The sequence below is a fragment of the Protopterus annectens genome, chromosome 8.part0 (assembly GCF_019279795.1).
Source record: "Protopterus annectens isolate FY-2018-M chromosome 8.part0, PAN1.0, whole genome shotgun sequence".
NCBI lineage: Eukaryota > Metazoa > Chordata > Ceratodontiformes > Protopteridae > Protopterus > Protopterus annectens.
In genome coordinates, this window is record NC_056741.1 from 1,957,612,066 (window position 1) to 1,957,633,055 (window position 20,990).

General features: G+C 37.0%; 1 protein-coding gene across 2 annotated transcripts in view; it reads right to left on the reverse strand.

Annotated features, from left to right (window-relative positions):
* TAT (tyrosine aminotransferase) overlaps window positions 1-20,990 on the reverse strand; it is a 261,202-nt gene that overhangs the window by 24,331 nt on the left and 215,881 nt on the right. For both annotated transcript variants that reach the window (XM_044081482.1, XM_044081481.1), the window contains exon 11: window positions 8,533-8,631. In XM_044081482.1, the coding sequence (XP_043937417.1) occupies window positions 8,533-8,631 (99 nt within the window). The remainder of the gene's footprint in view (window positions 1-8,532; window positions 8,632-20,990) is intronic.

Consider the following 20,990-nt stretch of genomic DNA (forward strand, 5'->3'; position numbering starts at 1 on the left):
TGTTAAATTTATGGAGAACTCTAAAGGATATGCCCTACCTCATGTCATTAATGTTTGGAAAAATGCTTTGATGAGGGGAAAAGAGGGGAGAAAGTTAACTGTAAGTAAAGGAAACATTTTATTTTCTGAATAGTAATGTATTTGTGGTGTATGGTTTTCTTTGCATGCTATTTTAAGTGTAATGGGGATTGTAAACAGGTGCTGTTTTTCTTTTTCTCTACTTTTCTCTCTTTTTTTCTTGTACAGTTTTGAGAAATATATGCAATGCAATATAAAAAAGATCCTGGTTAAAAAGGCATGACAAAGTTAAAATTAATATGATTTTTTTCATTCTTGCATGGGGAAATTACTGGATTACGGACTTCAGATTGATTAGGTTTAAGAGAGAGCAAGTAAATTAAAAATAATTTTGAATATTGTGGGTCTTTTTCTAGCAAATAAATCTATACTTAGTAGCAATTCTGCAGCTGGTCTTCCTGTTTCCATGGAAACAGTCTGATAAAGAGAAACTGGCTGTCTGGTTCTCATGTCTCCATGGTGACAATCTGATAAAGAGAAACTGGAGACAGTTTGGTGGAAGGGGATTGGCTGAGGAGAAGGAAAAAAGAAAGAGAAATTGGCTAGGACATAATGTTTTCTGAAAGCAATCGGGGGTTTTACCAGCTGGGAGAGTTTTAAAGATAAGACAAAACCAATTAGGCTTGAAGTAAAGTTCTATCAGTTTTTTAAATGCAGTGGGGATACTAATATAAAGAGATGCTTTTTTGCTTTTTGGGGGGATTTTCTTTTTTTATCTGTTTTTTCTCCCTTCTTCTTCAGTTTTAAGAAATGTAGGCATTGCAATGTAAAAAAATGGGGGAGGGGAGAGGAAAACTCTGGTTAAGAGAGTATGACAAAAAAAATCATTGTGCTTTTTCCCATGCTTGCATAAGGAAATGATTGGGTTAACACCATAGGTGTTATTCAATAACAACTTTATTAGAAAGCATGTAAATGAAAAATAATATAGAATATTATAAGGCTTTTTTTCTGGTAAACAAAATACCCTTAGCAGTTTTGTGTCTGGTTTGCATGTCACTAGAAGACAATTTGATAAAAAGAAATGGCTTGGAGAAAGTGTTTACTGAAAGCATTCAAGTGTTTTCTCTGCTGAGAGAGCTATAAAGATAACCAAAATCAAATAACACTTACTAATAGCACAGGCTGTACCATGCATCTTAGCATGACTAACCTTTCTTTTTGGTTAACTCTAGCCTGTCTGTGTGGCTATTAATTTAGAACTTTTGTTTTTATTAGGAAGTAAAAACGTCAATATTCGAAGATGTACACTGTTTTGTGTGTTGTTAATAGGTTTTGGAAGGTTGGGGCATTGTTTGTTATGTTTGAGGGCTTTCAGAAAAACAAAAAGTTATGTAAGATGTGGCATAAGCTCAAATGGATATGATAAGAAACAATTTTTTAAAAGACCAACCTAATGAACCGTATATGTATGTAATATAAAAGCTGGAGCTAGACATTTAACAAAAATGGTTATACACAAAAGGTGGTAATAATAATTATATAAGAAAATGCTTTCTGTAATGTCTTTCAATCTGAATGGTCTTACAGGTAAACATAAAATGAAAGAGTAGTGAACTATATTAAAAATGCAGAGTGCAAATAGCTATTCTACAGGAGACACACCTGGAAAGAACTGAACATGTGGATTTGTTAAAGAAAGGTTTTCAGGAGGGTTATGCAGCAGAATATCTGAGGAATAGGAAAAGAGGAGTACTTATGTTAATTGCAAGAAGAACTCCAATAGTGAGAGAAGAGGAAAAAACAGATAATAATGAAAGATATATTGTACTAAGAGGCTGCTCGCAAGGGGAAAGGATTACACTGGCATGCATTTGCATTCCATCTAAAACTGTCATAATGAAGCTTACAAAAATTCTGGCAGAAATAATCAGCTTTCAGCAAGGAATATTACTTATAGGTGGAGACTAGAATTTAGTTTGCAATAGTGAAGATGTGTCTGGGGGGGGGGGCTTAGAAGGGAAAATGTAACAAAGGAGGGTATAGATTTTTGAACAATTTATGAAAATGTTTGCCATGGAAGATGTAAATTCAGTACTAGGAGTTTGGAGTGAATTTACATATTATTCTCCAAGATACAAAAACTGGGCTAGTCTACACAGAATTTATATCTCACAGGAACATGTGCATTTAATTGAAGTTTTTAAAACGCACACAATAACTATTTCAGATCATGCACCAATAATAACTAAAATAAAAATGCAAGGTAATGAAATAAAAAATGAGGCACTGGTGCTTTCCCACCTAGCAGTTGAAAAGACAGGAATTTAAGGAATGGGTTTTGGAATTAATTCAGGAGCTACTAGAAAAGATAGAAATTTCTTCTGAAAATATAGCTAGAGAGTGAGATAAAATTAAAGTGGAGTTTAAAACTAGGGTGAAAATAAAGAAAAGGGAATATAGTTAAGAAGTCACAAGACTTATTTAGAGGGACTAACAAATGTTAAAGTATTGGAAAATAGGGGGAATCTCTCAAAACAAAAAAAGGAGCAACTGCAGAATGCTAAACAGAAAATAAGGGATTACCTCAATAATATGCACAAGTTTAGAACGGTTTCAGTTAAGTAACTGTTATTTGATAATAATTTTAGAGCACAAAAACTATTAGCATAATGACTCAGGCAACAGAAAGTGGAAAGGGCTGTCACCAAGCTTAGGGAACCTATAACAAGGAAGATAACAACAGATCGTGTAGAAGTATTAGAAATATTTTGGAAATATTTTGGAAATTTTATGAAAGTTTGTATAAAGCAGAGAAATATGGAAAATCAAGAAAAGGTACAAATGGAAATGTTTACAGAAGAATTAAATATGCCAAGGTTAGAGGTAGATGAGGCCCAATTACTAACAGTTAGGATAGGATGAGATTAGATAAAAATGGTCATGTATAACCAAGTCCTCAGAAACAGATGGCATTCTTGTGGACATTTTGAAGCTAGGAGGGAAAAATGGATAAAGATCTGGAAGGTTTTGTTTAACAGTATTTTAACAGGAGGAGAAGTACCAGCATCTTGGAAGAAGGGGGTGGTAATGTTAATACATAAAGAGGGTAAATATCCATCAGATCCAGCTTCATACAGGCCAGTTTCTGTACTAAACCATGAGTATAAAGTGTTTATGACTATAATGGCTTCAAGAATGGCAAAATTGTTAGATATGGTTCAGTGTGGTTTTGTGGAGGGGATGCAAACATTTGACAATATTAACAGAACATTGATTATCCAAAGGGAAGCAGAACATAAGAAAATACCACTGTTACTGGTGGGTCTTGATGCAGATTAAGCATTTGACAGAGTAGAGTGGGACTTCATGAGCAGGGCAATGGAAGCATTTGCTTTCTCTAATACAGTTATAAGGCTGATTCAGAGTATATATGAGGGATTGGAGGCTAAAATTAAAATGGGTGGAGTTATCTTTGATAACTTCTGCTTGAGTAGAGGAACCAGGCATGGTTGTCCTCTTTCCCCTTTGCTGTTTGCATTATATTTAGAACCATTGGCAAAGAAAATAAGGGACTCAGAAATTCAAGGATATAATTGGTATGGTAATCAGAAAAAGCTGGCTCTATTTGCAGATGATAGTATTTTATACATGACAAAACCAGAAAAGACATGACAGTGTTGTGGAACATTTTAAGACAGTTTCATATCTTCTTGGAATACAAAATTAATGAAGCTAAAACAATGGCAATAGAGCTAAATTATGTACCCACATACAAAATAGTCCAACAATATCGATATTTATGGGGATGTGATAAAATGAATTATTTAGGAGTATGGATTAGAAATGACTCTGTTGTGGCAGCTAATGATATGTAGGAAGAGACTAAACAGTAGATAATACAAAAATTGAGAAACTGGAAGCTTTGTTATACGGATATGAATACTAAGATAAAAGCAATTAAAATGTTTTTAGTCCCTTTAGTTTTATACACAGCCAGGCATATTTTTATCAACCAGAGGAGAAGCTGTGGATAGCAATTAAAAAGAGTTGAAGGTTTTTATCTGGGAAGGGAAGACAGCAAGGGTCAAGTGGGATAAGCTGATACTTTCAATCCAACAAGGCTGACTAGGATTACCCAATTTGAGGGGGAGAGCAACACGGTTGCTAATTCAAATTGGAAAGGAATGATGATGATACAAGTGGGGGGGGGGGGCTCAAGAAATAAGGAGACATTGGGATTTTGGATCCAGACTCTTAAGGAGAGCAACAAAAAAACATACAGAGTATTATATTCATGAAATAGCAGAGATTATTCTGAGAACTAAATCAGCATGAGAATGAAGAAAAGAGATTCTGCCAATAGAGATAACTGTGGTTAGGGATACAGATAATAGGCAAGAGGGGGCTGGAATTTATTGGAGAAAACTGGCAAAGGAACCAAGGTATTGTGAGCAAATAACTAGAAAGGGAAAGGTAACAGAATGGGAAGAGTCCAAGAATTTATTTAGACTGCAGGTTAGAGATTGCCTTCCCTATCAAGGACTGATATCAGAGTATAGGCAAAGAGAAAGAAATAGGGGAGTCCTAAATGAAATACAGCACTGATAGAGTTTTTAATAGAATCTAGAATAGAAGTTACCTTGAAAAAAGGAATAATTAATAGAGCATATAAATATTGCATGATAATAAGAATCAATCAGAGGAGCTTAAGAAAGGATTGGAAGAGAGACTGTATAAGCAATTCACAAAGAGACAATGGGGGATATTTGTATATCCCACAAATATGCAACAAAGTCTAGGAGATTTAGGATATTTGCCTGGAAGTGTTTACAGAGGCATTTTTATACCCCAAGTAGACTCCAAAGAATTTGTCTCAGGTGGATAGCAAGTGTTGGCGGTATAATGGGCAAGAAAGAGGTGGCTGGGAACATAATTTTTGGGAGTGTAATGTGCTGGCAGACTTTAGGGATTATATACAAACCACTCTGTCAGAGATGCTGGGTGAACAGATTGGATTGACTGGGGAGATGATTTTTTGAGCTATGATACAGAATCAGAATTGCCTAGACATAGTAAAACCCTGCTGAGTCTATTTATGGTGGCTGCCAAAAAAACAATTACTAGAAAATGTAAATCAAAGTCTAGACCAGCTTTACTAGAAGTAGTGAATATAGTAACAAAGACAAAACAACTGGAATTGGGATCTTTAGAAAAGGGAAGGAGCAAACTACATAGGAAAAAAATGGGAATTGTGGGAACAATATATGCAGAGAAGTAATAAGGTTTAAGAGCCAGTATTTGAATGAGCCATATAATGTTTAACTGACAATGAATGGATAGATTATAAGCGATGTATAATGTTTGCAACTACAGTTGTTTCAATAGTGTCTGTGATGTATAATGTTTGCAACTAAAGTGGTGTCAATTTTGCTTGTTTTTCATTTATATGAATGTAAGATTGTCCATGTCACACATGATAATATAATAAAGATGTTTATTGGGGAAAAAACACACTTTGGTAGACAAAAACAGTTGACAATTGTGAGAGGTTACTATAATAATGGGGTTGGGAAATATGCCATACCCCCATTAATGTGCAATCTCAGAGTTGGTTTATAAAATTAGCAGGGGGTATAGGAGTGCATGGGAGAAAGCCCCCCCCCCTACAAAATAAAAAAAATGATTTCTATTTTACATGTTTCAATGTAGTATCTCTGAGCACCTACAGTTTGCCACTGACATTTCTTCGTCAATTATATTTTGTCGGCAGTTTCCATATTGATGTTAGTGAGTACTTTCACACACTGATACATACACTTACATACCTATATATGGGTTTACTTCTAAATTTCAAAGTTCCAAAACTTCAAATTTCTTATGGTCTTTGAAACTTTGAACCATTGAAATGGAGATCGCCGTATAGCATGGAACAGTATATTTACCATTTTCATCATTGTAGTATAATCTCGCATTGGTATATTTAATTAGCAGGGGGTGGGGGGTGCAGGATGTTTTTCTTTTTTTATTTACATTTTGAAGTTTCAAAACTTCAATCTTATGGTCTTGACCATAAGAAATTTGATGTTTTGAAACTTTGAAATTTAGAAGTAGACCCATGATCATGGCCGTGCACCAATTTACCTTTATCTGCAAATCAGACATCACCAGTGCCATGCATGACGGGCCTACTAGCAGTTTAATGGTCCATTTTAGGGCGCAGCTATGAAAATATTTATCAAATCTGGTCTCAATGACTGCCATTTCATATAATGCAGTTTAACAAAAATGACACCTCACCAAAATTTAAATGAATAGAAAAAGTATTTTCTATGGGGTCAGGGCCCCATCCACAGTGAGACATACTTGTTCATTCCACTTTATTAAAATCAGTCTCAGGTTGCCACATATTGGGAACAGAGGCACTCCTCTGAGCATAACAGACTGTGTGGCAGTAAATCCAACTTGTGTTAAGGATGCAACAACTGAAATAAAATAAGTCAGTTTGGAATCATCTTTTTTTAGTGTCTTGAGTATACTTGTATAAGAAGCATTTACTGTTCAAAGTATAAATTGTACAAATGTGAATGCATTCTACATTGCTTAGACAATTTAGCTGGGACTTAGTATTTCACTCACATACAAATAATAGTCATAATCAAAAGCATTCCATTAAGTAAATAAAATAAAGTAGAAGCCATAGCTGAGCAGATTGTATCTTTTCTAATCAAATTATTTACTGACTATTTCCTAACAGTCTGAACAGAGCCATTTAGAATGTCAAAAGCCAAAGCTGTCGACCTTCAGAATATTGAACACCAAATATCAAATACTCAGGTCTACAAATGCCTGTAGTTCATTTCTGAGATCATGATGCAGCTTGGAGTGGGGTTGTGCACTTTCCTTGCTGTAGTGTGATCTCAGAATTGGTATATATAATTATGTTTTGTAGCTTGGGTTCAATATTTCCAGCATTTGATGTTGTGGGCTTGATATTTTGAATGTCGACTATTTGTGAAGTCGACATTCTGCCATGGACACTAATCTGAGCGTGGATTCACTAAAGATATACTGCACAGTCAGAAACAAGTTACTACTACCCTGGTGTGAGCAACAACAGGAAACTCAGTAACTCTGAAATCTCTGAGACAGATGAGACTTGTACCCATGTAAATGCCAGTGGTTACCCTGCATATCAGTGCAGCCATGCTGTGAAGGAAGTCAGGGTAGCTTACATCTAGAACAACTCATTATAAGAAAACTCTGGCACAGCAAAATGCACTAAGCTCAAATCATGGCAACCATTTCATATATGCCCTAACTCGGCATGCTGAACTGAATAGTGAGAGCCAATAAATGCTGTACCTGACAGCACCACTGTGTGGACTACCATTTCCCTAACCTCATTAGTACCCCCATTAAAGAGTAATAGTGGGCCCCTATCTAACCCTCCAAAACCAGCATACATGAATTAAAAGGTGTGTGTGGAGGATAGTATTCTCAAATGTTTAAATAAGAGATTGTGAACAGGTACTGTCCAACACAAATCTGCTTGCAGCTTTGTCCTTGAAAGGAATTGTTCCCAGTATCATGCAACAGTCTTCAACACAAAACTCATGTGTGGTGCATGCACACACACAGATAAGAATACAGACATCAGTGTAACAAAGCCTTCTGGATAGCTATTCATCTGCTCCTCCTGATGCTCACAGTGTACACTAACTGATTTCTGGTGGTGGTGTATTGCCCATCATTATCTTGAGAGTTACAGCCGGAATGCCTTGCTCTTGTAAAGTCTGACAACCAGTTCCTCTACTACCCCGGGTATCCTCAGGCTACCATACAGTGAAAGTCATGACTCTAATGAACCAGAGACTTTCTGACCTTTAAACTAGCAGACAAAGAACACATCAACATTCACAATGTAATAGTTAGCTCAGCATAAGGCATTCTAAGCAACAAAGTCCACAATATGTGTCAAATAAAGCATCCATTCTCACACCATTGTGGTAAGTAGTCACTTCAAAGCATAATTTGTCTATCCATAATATCCTTTTCTTTCAGCCAGAAAGGTGGGACTTAAATTATGAAGGGAAAAGGAATAATAATGATTTTTAACATTTTTGCTAGTGGCAAAACAAAATCTTCTGTTTTCCGCAACCTTGTACATGTCTAGGGACAAGTGGCACAACAACAGAGAAAATTATATTCTGCCCCCCCCCCCAAATAAACAACAAAACAAAACATAGAGTTCAGTGAGAACTAGGGAGTTACTGAAGCACTGTTATAATCACACATGTAAAGAGAAGGCACTATGTCCAACAGTACTTTATGTAACTAGGATACACACTTACAAAGAAATGTGTTGCTAAGACATCTGAAGGTAAGCAACAAATAATTCAGTCATGGAATACAACTGGTCAATAACAGCACTAGGTGTCCTTAGAAAATGCACATCATTTACTGCTGCCGCTAACATTCTGCAAGTATTTCACAGTTAAATCATCAAGTTACCTTTGCTGGCAGGCAAAAAACTGACTGCTCAGAGATCAGCCTCATTGTGAATTCAACATCATCCTCAAACTCTGGAAAACTCTCTATATCAATTCCAACCTAAGAAAAACATAAGGAGTTATAAACCTTCCAGCAGTTTTTTGACATTTTATTTTGATATATCATCTGCCTCTATGATATATTACTTCAGTCACAGATGAGAACTTTCAGAGGCAAGCATTGTACTGTACAGCATTACTTAAAAATTATTAATAGTTAATTGTACAGTTAAAAAATATATACCAGCTTGCATATTTAGCAGACAAAGGTTTCATTTATTCTGTCTTCAACAGTTGAAAAATTTACACTTTTCCTATACCCTAGGTATTCACAAGCCTTAAATCAGTTTCTAGTTCTGTAGGTGAAACCTCTTTGATTTTGCCTGGCAAATAATTCCATGGTTCTTCTCCCTCTCGCTGTAATCCAGGTTATATACCTGTCATGTTTCCAGAGTGTGTTCTCTAGATTCCAAATCTACATCCATTTAATTCAGTTTCAAAATGTAGTCATTTAATGGCAGGCGGTGAGAAATCTAGGTGTTGCTGAAACAGCTAAAGACCATCATTAGACGTCTGTTCAGTATTCTGCAGATTAAGAAGCAATTTAAAAGCTTTTACTTTGTCTATGTAGGCATAGGTTTTTCATCCCTTTGATTATTGTCATGTGTGTGTGTGTGTGTGTGTGTGTGTGTGTGTGTGTGTGTGTGTGTGTGTGTGTGTGTGTGTGTGTGTGTGTGTGTAGCACACTCTCTCAATTCTCTTTCTGTTCTTTCTTAAATAAAGGGTCCACAGCAATTATCTGTAGCTTTATTCTGAGTAACATTCTGAAGTAGGGGATTGAAAGATCCTTTATTCTTGATTTTGTGAACATGAAAATACATCACATGAATCACTATGCTCCTTGAAAGTGAGATGCTTATTAACCTAGATTACTGCATCTTTACAAATTGTTGCTGTTATTGGTGGGACTAGGGGGTGGGGGTAGCTTAAAACAGTTTACTATCATTTTGTCAATCTCACTGCAAGCGAATTATAGTTTGTAAAAACTATATAAACAAAAATCCACTGCAGCAAACAACAAAAGTCAATCGCAGAAGTGGTGAATGTTCGAATTCGACAAAATTTGAACATTCAGTATACTTCCGCAAATGGAATTACTGTGCAACACACAATGAAGAATGTGTTTGCAGGGGGGCAAGCCCCCCCACACCCCCTGCTACTTAGATATACAAACTCTGAGATCACACTATAGTGAGGAAAAGGGTACATTTCCCAATCCCCACTATAGTGTGATCTGCATGAAAATGTAGAAAGTCACAACAGCGAATGCTGTATTACATTCCATGTTCCATGTTATCTTGTTAATTTCATTGTTCTATCTCGGAGCTTATCTCCCCGGGCCTCTACTGAAAATGGACATGTATCCAGTTAGACTAGCCCGGTCAACAAATGTAAAATAATAAATTATACATTTCTACATTTTTGCATTCGTTCTTCCGATTCTACCAAATGGGTCGATTCAGACTACTATGACTCTCATAGAGTCCAATCGCCCATTTGATAGTAAACCTCTTAAAACATATTATGTGTTTTTATACATTGGTCTGAAAGTCATTATTTTTCATTTTACTTTAAAATGTATTTATTTCTTTTGAACATTTGGTCTTTTTAGTTATCCATGTACTCTGCATTGACATAACTTGTTATTTCTATTACTCTGGTGACATATTTGTTTTATAAATAAAACTAATGGCTTCACAAAGAAAGTAACTCATTATTGATCCTTTTGGGACATCCCTAAGTAGTATCTGTTTTGGACCTGCTATGTTTAATTCTATACCCCATATATTTGTTCCATTATTCAGCTTATTACCCATTGTAAAAGTAAAATATTGGTTGTCAAATCTGCTAAATTTTTAAGCATAACTGGGATATATGTGCAGGTAAGCATTACAGTATACTTTCCACTAGAACACATCAACCTTTAGTCCTTTTCCAGTTGCCCAAATGATGTTTTAATAAAAGAAATATGTTGATGAAGGCACTGATTTATTTCTTTTGTAGGCATGCTGATCTGTGTACATATCCTATTTTTTACCAAATAGTGTTCAGAGATAACTCACATTTCTATAATTTTCCATGCTCTGCAGTTTTTAATAGTTCTTGCACTTCTATTTTCTTTTCTTAAACTTGGACTTGTAATGAATATTTCTAATAATTTGGAATCAAGCTACTGCATATACTGAAAGATAACAGCCAACCCTATAACACGTGTAACTCAAAAGCTCCTGTATTCATCAGATTGTCTTAGGCTTTCCTGTTCTTAAGTCTCTTTACTTCTATCTGATCTACTTTTGTGCAGGAATGCTCTCACAGTCTTAGAGAAAGCTGAAGAGTTGACTTGAATTCATATAACACTGGTCTTTTCAGAAAAAAATGCACATTTTTAGTAAAAGTCTTTATCAATTATTCAGTCTGTCAACATTAACATTCTCAGTCCTATTAAAGGGTTGTCCTTTTGGTGTTCAGTCTGTAAAATTCTTCACAGTTATTGTTATTCCATGCAACTAAACCATATTCCTTTGACTTTTATCGTAATTATTCATTTACTTTCTTCACTGTTATTTTGTAATCACTGTCATTGATAGCTCCTTTATCTAAGCTAATTATTTATATATCCAGATATTCCTATTTATTAAATATTTTAATGTCCTGATTGGAAGGAGCAGTGGTGTAGCAGTTACCTCACAGCAGGAGGTTCTCCGGTTCAATTCTTGGCTGGGGTGCCTTGTGTGTGGAGTCTGAATGTCCTCCCTTAGTACATGTGGGTTTCCACCGGGTGCTCTGGTTTCCTACCACATTCCAAAGACATGCAGTAGTTGGATTGGACACTCTAAATTGGCCTTAGATGTGAGTGTGTGTGTGCGCAAGTGTGTGGTGCACCTTCTGAGAAGGGTTGGGTATTGGGCTAGCAACCTGATCCCGTAAAACCCATACCTGCTATGGAAACAAGTGCTGAAGGACACTCGTTGCCCAATGTGCTAAATACATGGGAGTGAGTCCAGGATCCAGGGATGTCCTCATTATAGTTATAACTTTCTTGTCTGTGTTGTTTTATTTTTAAGCTGCTCGTTTTATTTTTAAGCTGCTCATTTTATTTTTCAGTATGAGTGACATACAGTTACTATTTTTCCATTCTAGGTCTTATTTCTAGTTCCCCTTGCTATTATCAGCAGTTGTCTCATCTGTTATTAATGTGATTGGGGGCCTAGACTGTGGCATTTTCTTGGGCTCAGCTTTACCATTTCCTGTAATAACTTTAATGATCTGTTTCTGTGATCATGAGGTGTTCCCGCAAGTATGTCAAACCAAAATGGTTTCTCCTGGTAGGTTCTCTGATCATCTTTGTTTACATCTATAAGCTCATTCTTTTTTGGAGGCAGTTGCACTTTGTCCTCTGCCTTAGTTAATGGTTGGCTGATACAAATTTCTTTTAATCATGTTATATTCTCCCATAAACAATTTACAGAACCTTATTATTACTTCCATCACTTTTCCTACTTAAAAGAGATCTTTGTAATCCAGTGTTTATGTCATTTATGTTTCTTGAAAGCAGAAAATTAATTCTTCTGTTTTTATCCTCACTTTGTGTTTTTTTGCATTTTATATTGAGTTTTTTTCTGGGTTGATATTACCGTACCACCAGAACACCATCCTTTAAGTTACATCTTCTAGTATTTTTGTTCTGTTGCTCCTTTCTGTACCAAATTCAACTACTACAACAGTATGGAGTTCTGGGGCTGCTGATGCTTTCTATTCATTCAATGATTTTGTGGAGTGGGAGTTCTGTGTTAAGCTGAATAAGTTAACTGAAGGTTTATGACTTCATCAAGAGTGCACCTTGTCTCCTTTCATATCTGTGATTTTCATGGACGGGATAGTGAATCAAAAAGGAGGGATGGAGAGTATTCAGTCTACAGTTGTGAGAGTTGCATCTCTACTGTTTGCAAGTGATGTTGTCCTTGTAGCCCCAGGTGACAGATTTGTGGCATGCACAAGAAATTTGCAGCTGAGTATGAAGTGATTGTGATTAAAATCAGCATTACTATATCTGACGTCATGATTCCTTGTCAGAAATAAGTAGATTGCTTTCTGCAGGTGAAGTGAGAGCAATTGCTACACGTGGAGGTTTTTAAGTATCTGAGGGTCTTGTTCATCACTGAAGGTAGAGGGGATCAGGAAACTAATCAGTGGAGGGATGCTTGTGGTGTATGGTGAACTAGAAGCTTGGTTGTGGGATGAAGCCTGCAATTTTCCTGTCATTCTGTGCTATCTACCTCAGATACGGTCATGAAATTTAGATGATAACTGAAATGATGAGATCATACTTCCAAGCAGTGGAAATGAGGTTCCTTCATAGGATGGCTGGTCTCCCTCTCCAAGACAGAGTGATGAGATTAGCAATTCAGGAGAATCTTCCCTCAGGACTAAGAAGAGCCAGTTGAGGTAGTTTGGACACCTAGACAACCCACTGGAGGGAATACCTAAGATAGATCCAGAATCTGCTGGAGAGTTTGTATCTCACAACTGGCCTGGACATGCTTAGGCATTCCATGGTGTGAGCTGCACACTGTTTTTGTGTGTAATGAAATCTGTTCTGCCCAACTCAGCTTGTTGCCATATCAACTCTCACAAAGACAAATAACTTAGAAAATGAACAGAGGAGTATATTTGGTGCCCTTTTCCTGACATTGGCAAGTGATTACCTCTCATCCATAAGTTACTAATCACACCATTCATAGATCAGCAAATTAGAAATCTTTTCAAGTGGTGTTTTCTACTGTAATTGTTTGACTAATATGATACCAGTCCTTCCACTACGGCCTTGAGCCCTTTGTCACAAAGACCAATACCAGATGGGTCCATACCTCTTAGAGCATAAAATATGGACAAAGCCATCAATCGTGTGGGACAAAGGCATACAAATAGGCACACTTTTTAAATATTGAAAATGGATAGAATAATAGCTTTTGCATTAGCATGAATTTTCTGAAGGCTGTGAAGTCTGGTACTCAAATGTTTGTCATTATTTTCAGACTTTAACCCTCAATGATTTGTCAATTATGAAAAACTGACCAAAAATATGAGGCAAAAATCTGGATATGCTGCAAACATCTGTACAGTTGAGAGGTATGGATGGGTCATACCCTTAAAATTTAATAATGTATTCTTGCTTTCTTTTTATTTCTCAGTGCAACAGTGTCACTGATATTCTTTGCTCTGCTTCTACAGCTTGAGAATAATTGTCTCTTGTGGCTCCTGCTGGTGCAGTGGCTGTCTGTGTTTCATTGCTGTCTTTACAGAAGAACCTGTCAGTACCTCTGATTGTGGAGCTGCATCACAGCAGGGCTTCAGACTAACTGGAATTGGTTCTAACTCCACATTTCTTTACTCTTCTTTCTTGTCCTGTGTATTTTAACCTCACTGCATTTGTAACGTATTATTTTCATCCACATTTTAATGTTTACTTCATTTGTTTGTTCTAGTCTATTTTTGCTGGTAGTTTTAGTATCATTTTACCTCCCTTCATTTTTTTTTCAAAATGTAATAAAATATTATGTGTTTATGCCTCTTTTACAATGTGATATCTCATTTTCTTAGACTAGGTTTACTTTGATTAATTTTTCTTGGTATGATTTCCTCTTTACTTTCTTCCAATCTGCCTTTGCTTGCTTTCTTTTTATTTTTCCATTTTGTCTGTTTTTTTTTTTTTACCTTTTCTTCTTAAGCACATACGTTCATGTAACTCTTGCTGTGTAATGACAAATATTCATTTGTTTGCTTCCTGTGCATATTTTTTATTGCTTTACTTAAATATAGTAAAACTCCATTCAACAAAATATTATTTGTCTATTCCATCCTTACAAACACTTCAAGCATAAAAATGCACTATTTGAAAGGCAGGTCTACCTCAAAATAAGAAAGTAAATACAGTGTATGTCATATTCATAGCTGTAATAAATGAAAAGTGCTGTTGTAGGATGGCAAGTGTCTCTGTATGCTTTGTAACACAAATATGTTAACTTTGAGACAGCACAGATGAGAATTCCCTCCTCCCAGAGGTTGTGCAGTCTTGGATTTGGTATGTTCAGGTAAGAGAGTGTGAGACAAAATGCCCAGATAAGGGTGTAGGAGGACTTTGGCCTGAAGAAAACAAAATTTTGATGTTAAAAATGGATCACTTTTATCGGGAATGCACCTTGGTTCACTCACTGTGTACATGGATCAGACTACAGTCTTTACAATATAGGAAAGAAGCAAGTAGACTGAACCAGTGTAATAAGTCAGGTGACTTATAATGACTGCCATCGGTCCAGACACATAATGGACCGTCATGGTAAATCATCAAAGGGCTACACCAGAGGAATCATCAGTCACTAAACCTCTAAGGACTGTGACCACAGGACCCAAACTGGAAGCTGCTGTCACCAGAGCACCATAAGGAGATGTCCATTTGGAGAATCAGCGCAGCTTGACCAGCAGGTATGGTGATTAGATATAGCAGAGAAGATCTTGCAGGCAGTGGATCACTGGAGGTGATGATCAGATGCACATGACTAGATGTAGCAGTCAGGTGGTAATGAAGCAAAGAGTGAGGAGGCAGAATAAAGCGGGGGGGATAGGGAAGTGGCACATCTGTAATTTTATTTTTATTTATTTTTTATTTTACATTTGTTGACCAATACCATAATACCAGCAATTAGTATAATACAGGGATTGCCTCATGCAATAGCTAGACTAGTGACATAAGAAATGCATCAGAGTCATCACAGCACCTTAGAATGGCAACAAATTATCACTTAAAGTGCCTTGGTTTCCTAAACTGACCGTGTGGAGAAATGAAAATCTTTCTGCACACATTTATCACCACTCCTTCTGACTAGACTGCACATCACCTCTTCTGCAGTGCATTATGTAAGAATAGGTTCATAGGTGTTTACCAGGCTAACAACCACAATGGCCTTTTTAAGCCTAGCCATGCATCCCAAATGTCTGACAAGTTCTGATATCCTTGATAAATGTAAGCAGGGGCTTGGGAGATGAAACATTTACAACCTAGGGACTGGGAGGTGAACAATTTATAGGCTGCCTATGTTCATTAGAGACATAGGTTCCAAACCAGGGATGAATTTCTTGTTTCCCATCCAATTGTCCAGGTTGCACTTGAATTTGGTTAGGGAGGAACTCTGTTTCACTTGGATGGGGAGCCTGTTCCAGAGACAGGGTAATCTTTGGGATACATACCTGTCTCTCCAGCAGGTCCTATTTATATCTCAGGCAAGGTTTAAGCCTTTAGAACTGGTAATTCTGGTGCTGTTTGTTTTGTGACTATGCAGGAGGTCCATCAGGGTGGGTTGTAACAATGCCCAATAAGTGGTTATGTATAGATTAGAACCATGAATGCCACCACACAAGCTAATTGCCCTAGTCCTTTGAGCCATACAAGCTGATATTTTATATTTTCTCTTTGTAGATCATTTCAATGTCACAATCTAATTGCAGCAAATGGAGTTTAGCTCTTTCATCCACACTTTTTCTACTTCTAACAAAAAAAATGTCAAGGATTGCAGATATACAGGGAGAAAAGGTGGCACATTCTTACACTTGGGTGATTAGTTGAAGAACGTGATAGAATTTTCTCTATCGCTCTCACCATATTTCACTGGCGTATATAATGACTAGTGCAGTGCAAATCGGTTTGCAGAATTACAACAACTACACAAAGCAAGCAAATAAAAATAAATCCTGTCAGAGTTCTTCACTGAAGGGAAAAAGATAAGAAGGGAAGACCTTGGTGTGGCACACAAGTGAAGGGACAAAGATAGGGTGGGAGGACCTTGGTGTGGCACACAAGTGAAGGGAAGAAGATAAGGAGGGAGTACCTTGGCATGGCACACAAGTGAAAGGAAGAAAATAAGGAGGGAGGACCTTGGTGTGACACACAACTGAAAGGAAGAAAATACAGAGGAAGGACCTTGGCATGGCACATAATTGAAGGGCAGAAGATAAGGAGGGAGGACCTTGGCATGGCACACAAGTGGAGATATATATAGTCAGTAATGGTTCTGCCCAGTAATCGCTGCCAGTTAGTAACCTTACAGATGCATATCACAACATCCTAATATTTATGCTACTCTTAGTTTGTTCTCCATTCACCTCGCCCTTCCTTGTAAACAGCAGAGGGTGAGATTATACAAATATAGTTGCGATATACTTCAGGATATTTTACTGCATAGAACTTTGTGTGATACTGCTTAAATATTATGTTGCAGGAAATAGTCAGCATGAGTGTTCTTGTTACAACAGTGATGAATGGTGGTGTCGATAATTCTACTTTGCTAAAACTAAAAGTTTAACTTTTTTAAGTCATAACATATTTAGCAGGAAGATTCTAGCTGCCTATAAAACAATATTTTATGAAACTAACTTCCTAATTTCTTTTTATCTAGTTTTTCACAGATGTTGCACCACCATGCACATGTTGCATATTCAAAGCAGGGTCATACGTTACTCAAATAAGTTTTATAGTGAAATTGTTATACTCCCTGTATGTCAGTAGTGGTGTGCAGTGCTACTGGTAGTGCCTAGACATGAATAACTAACTACTCTAAGTACTTTTCCTTACAAATGAGATTACTAGTTACCAGTCCTAACTTTCCTGTGAAGATAAACATATCATAAGCCTCTGCAAAAATTAATTATAAGCTAGTGGGCTCTCTCCAAAATGCAACAATGAGGGTTCAAGAAGGCTCTGTGAATAAAATTGCACTACCTTTAACTTGCCTATTTGATGCAACATGTGATGGCTGTTAGAAGTGGTTAAATGCATCGATGAACAGCGACTATATGGGGCTTGACTCTAGTGTCATCACCAGCTGATAACTGACTGTAGAGTTTGTCAGTCAGTGCACTGTAGTGTTATGCCAAACAGTAAGTTAAAGAAATTGCGCAAAGTAGGAATCTGCATTGATTAGAGGCCTAGTCATTACCCAGTGATATAGCATGCCTTCTCAGAATAAGTGTAGTGGGTACTGGCAAAATGCATACACCAGGTGACTGTCATAAGCAGGGGATAGTCTAAAGGTATGCCTGTACAGTAAGCCAAAATGCAAAAGCTGTGCATTATCTCCCACTTTGCTTGAAAGCACTGCTGGGTACTTTCTCCTCAAAGCCTGTCTACTTTTATTATGATCACTCACTATGGGCCCTGTTTGGGGAATGAACACTAGTCTACCAGGATGGACTATGTTATGAGTGGATTTAAAGATGCTGTTGCATGTTGAGACACACATTTCATTTGTGCATACTTTATGAACCTGAACTGTTTCTTACTTTATGCCATTGACATGTACCTAATGTTTTAAGGCTGAGGAAGGGCGTTGTGAAACAATGCCTGATGATTGTGAAATTCTATCACAAGGTAGCTGCTTTTCTTTTCAATGTTATGATTTTAGTGTGTTCATAGGCAGTAAAAAATGCTAAGTAACTGTAGCTGGCCAAATGGTGTCAGTTTTTGGGCTTGTAAAAATTATAGCCAGTCACCTATATAATTCAAGCTGCTAAGTAGTAGTTCACCATACAATGAGTTCCATGTAATTACATCATTCCTGGAAATTTCCAGCCTCAAACAACCCATTAATCTTTAATGTAATAAAGATGTTTTCCATACAGTGCTGTATATCCCACTCCTAAACATTCCAATAACCTTCTTACACCTATTCTTTAGGATGAAAACCACTATAAACACATTCTCAAACCCAGCCAGTTACCTGTTCTCAAAAGTAGCCTCATTACTCCACTTCTGCATAATCACTTTTATACTCTAGTAACTTTCTAGAGACAAATAACCCCACCCAAGTCCCTCATAATTAGTCAACACCACCATTCTAACAATCACCTGGATTTTGCAGTTTCCCTTCTTAATACCTAGAGTGTCAAAAACAAGCTAATCAGTATCCTAGCTTTTCCTAAAATAAGTATTCTTGATGTATGTGGGATCACAAAGTGATAAAACTTAGCGTTCAGTCCTGTATTCACCTTACAAAAGGTTATAACTAAAAAGAAGTGGCAGGAATGAAAGAAAGAAACGAGGTGGAGTTGTTCTACTTTCACCACTATATGTACCGCTCCATAATTCACAAAATATAGTCCTTCATGCCTTGATGAGACTTTCATCAGTGACAACCACTGTAAGGTCTGCATTGCCCCCCCCCCACCCCACCACCACCACCACCACCACCACCATATCTACTTTAGGTAACATAAGGCAAAAAAAAAAATGACGCAGTCCAGCAGTGACAGAAATGAACTGTTACTATCACTGAAGACAGGACTTCTTCTCTGTGTATGGTCATTAACTGAACATAACTCTCTTATTTTTTTCTAGATAATATATGTGCAGGTGTAATTAGCTAACTTGGCATGCAGAAAAAGAGAATGCAAGTTTTCATTGGCCTACTATGTAACCTTGAGCGAGTCATTTAACCACACAGTGCTTTAGGGCAATTGGGAAATTGGGCTAGGCTCTCAATGCATACCTAGTAACTACCTTTGAACCTATGAAGTATAGCTGCATTATGCACCCTGAAGCTGGACCAAGTCAAGGTATTTTGGTTTTAGGTGTTTGAGGAGAAGATATTTTAATGGAAAACATTGGGGGATGAAGAAGGACCCGTAATTCATTGAGGAGGACAGAGGTACAGGATGTTCACCATGCAAAAAACAGACCACCTTCAAAATGAAGGTTTGTGGTAAATGAATGTAAAGCAAATGATTGCAGAAAAAGCTCCAGTTATGAGAGCCAAACCTCAGCCAAAATGTTAAGACACATGGTGCACAAAGCTGCTCCTTAGGTACATACAATCAATAATATAATCTCACTTATCTACAGGTGCATTTGGAGATAAAGCCGAGGTCTGTTGTTTCTCCCACTTTTAATCTAAAATGGAAAGGAAAGGGACAACCTGAAAATGACAGATAGACACATTATATCCTATAAATGTCTTTCTCACTGACTACTGAAGAAGGCACCTCAAATTTAAACTGCAGAAAATGTGTTTCCTGAAATATTCACTGATGACTGTTAAGTTGCTCCTTGTAATATAGCACTACATATAGATTTTCCGCCTGTTACATCTGCAGGTTAAAAGGATATGCTATTGTTGATTAAACTTTTTTTTATTTTCAGTACTAATTTAGATAACAGTATATGCATTTTTGTGTTACTATGGTTACTGACTGTGATCTTTGAACTCACTAATAATGCCCACTGATCATTGTTATACAGGGCATAGAGGGCTCCAGAAGTTTCACTCCACACTGATGAAAAGATCAAGATGTGGGTGGTACTACATACTGCCAGCTGAGTGAGCAAAGGCAACCACTTGTGTAGTTGTACTGCAGGAGATGAAGAGGTACAATGTTCAAGTGTAAATGTTAAGACCAAGTTGATGGTTACAGATCAGAGAGCTGGATGAACTGAAAGAACAGGGAGAGGAAAAACTTAGTAAAGACTATTTTCTGATGATTTTTACTTAAGAGTATAATGCCCAGAATCCAGTATTGTGGGCATTTGAGTTCAGGTAAGCATCAAGGCTGCACTGTTCAAGAAGAAAGCACTATAGTGTGTATGGGGAATAGCAGTGGCAAATTAAATGTACTATGTAACAGACAAAAGAAGATTCAGGGTAACGTGGTAAATACCTTAGAGAAAGCAATTTGGGGAAATATGAGGGCGATAGCTGAAACGGTCCTTCTCCAAACTAAGAAAGGAAGGAAGTAGGAAAATGAACCCTGATGAGCCAAATCAATAAAATAAAACTAATGACTACTCTGCTTGTACTGTGTAAGGTTTGGAACTGGTCTGGATCACCAGGAAATACTCAGCTGGGCAGGATACAATAAAAGGATGCAAAACTAATTATAGGCCTACAGTGGTAAGAATCTTGAAAGAATAGCTACAGGCTGTCAGGAAATTGGAGGTGGGATCTGCAGTTTTAGAGTAACAGTCTTCTCTTCACTAAAAACAAGAAGATTTGTGAGAAACTGTCAATGGAAGCTAACTGAAGTCAAGGATTGAAAGGAACAAAACAGTGGCATATAAAAAGTTAGAATCTGGGGTCCCCAGGTGTGCAGCAGAGAACTAAATTTGATGAAATGAAGCTAGGCACACCAATAACCAATGCAAACTATTGGCTCTATTGTTGGCAAAGCCTTCTGAACCCAAACATGACTCCAAGATGGCATCTAAAAGGCATCAAGGAGGCAATCTGTAATCTAATGAAAGTATATGGAATGAATAAAATCTATTTTTTGTCTATTCAGAGTCTCGTGGGGAGAATAAATGAGGACTCAGGCATT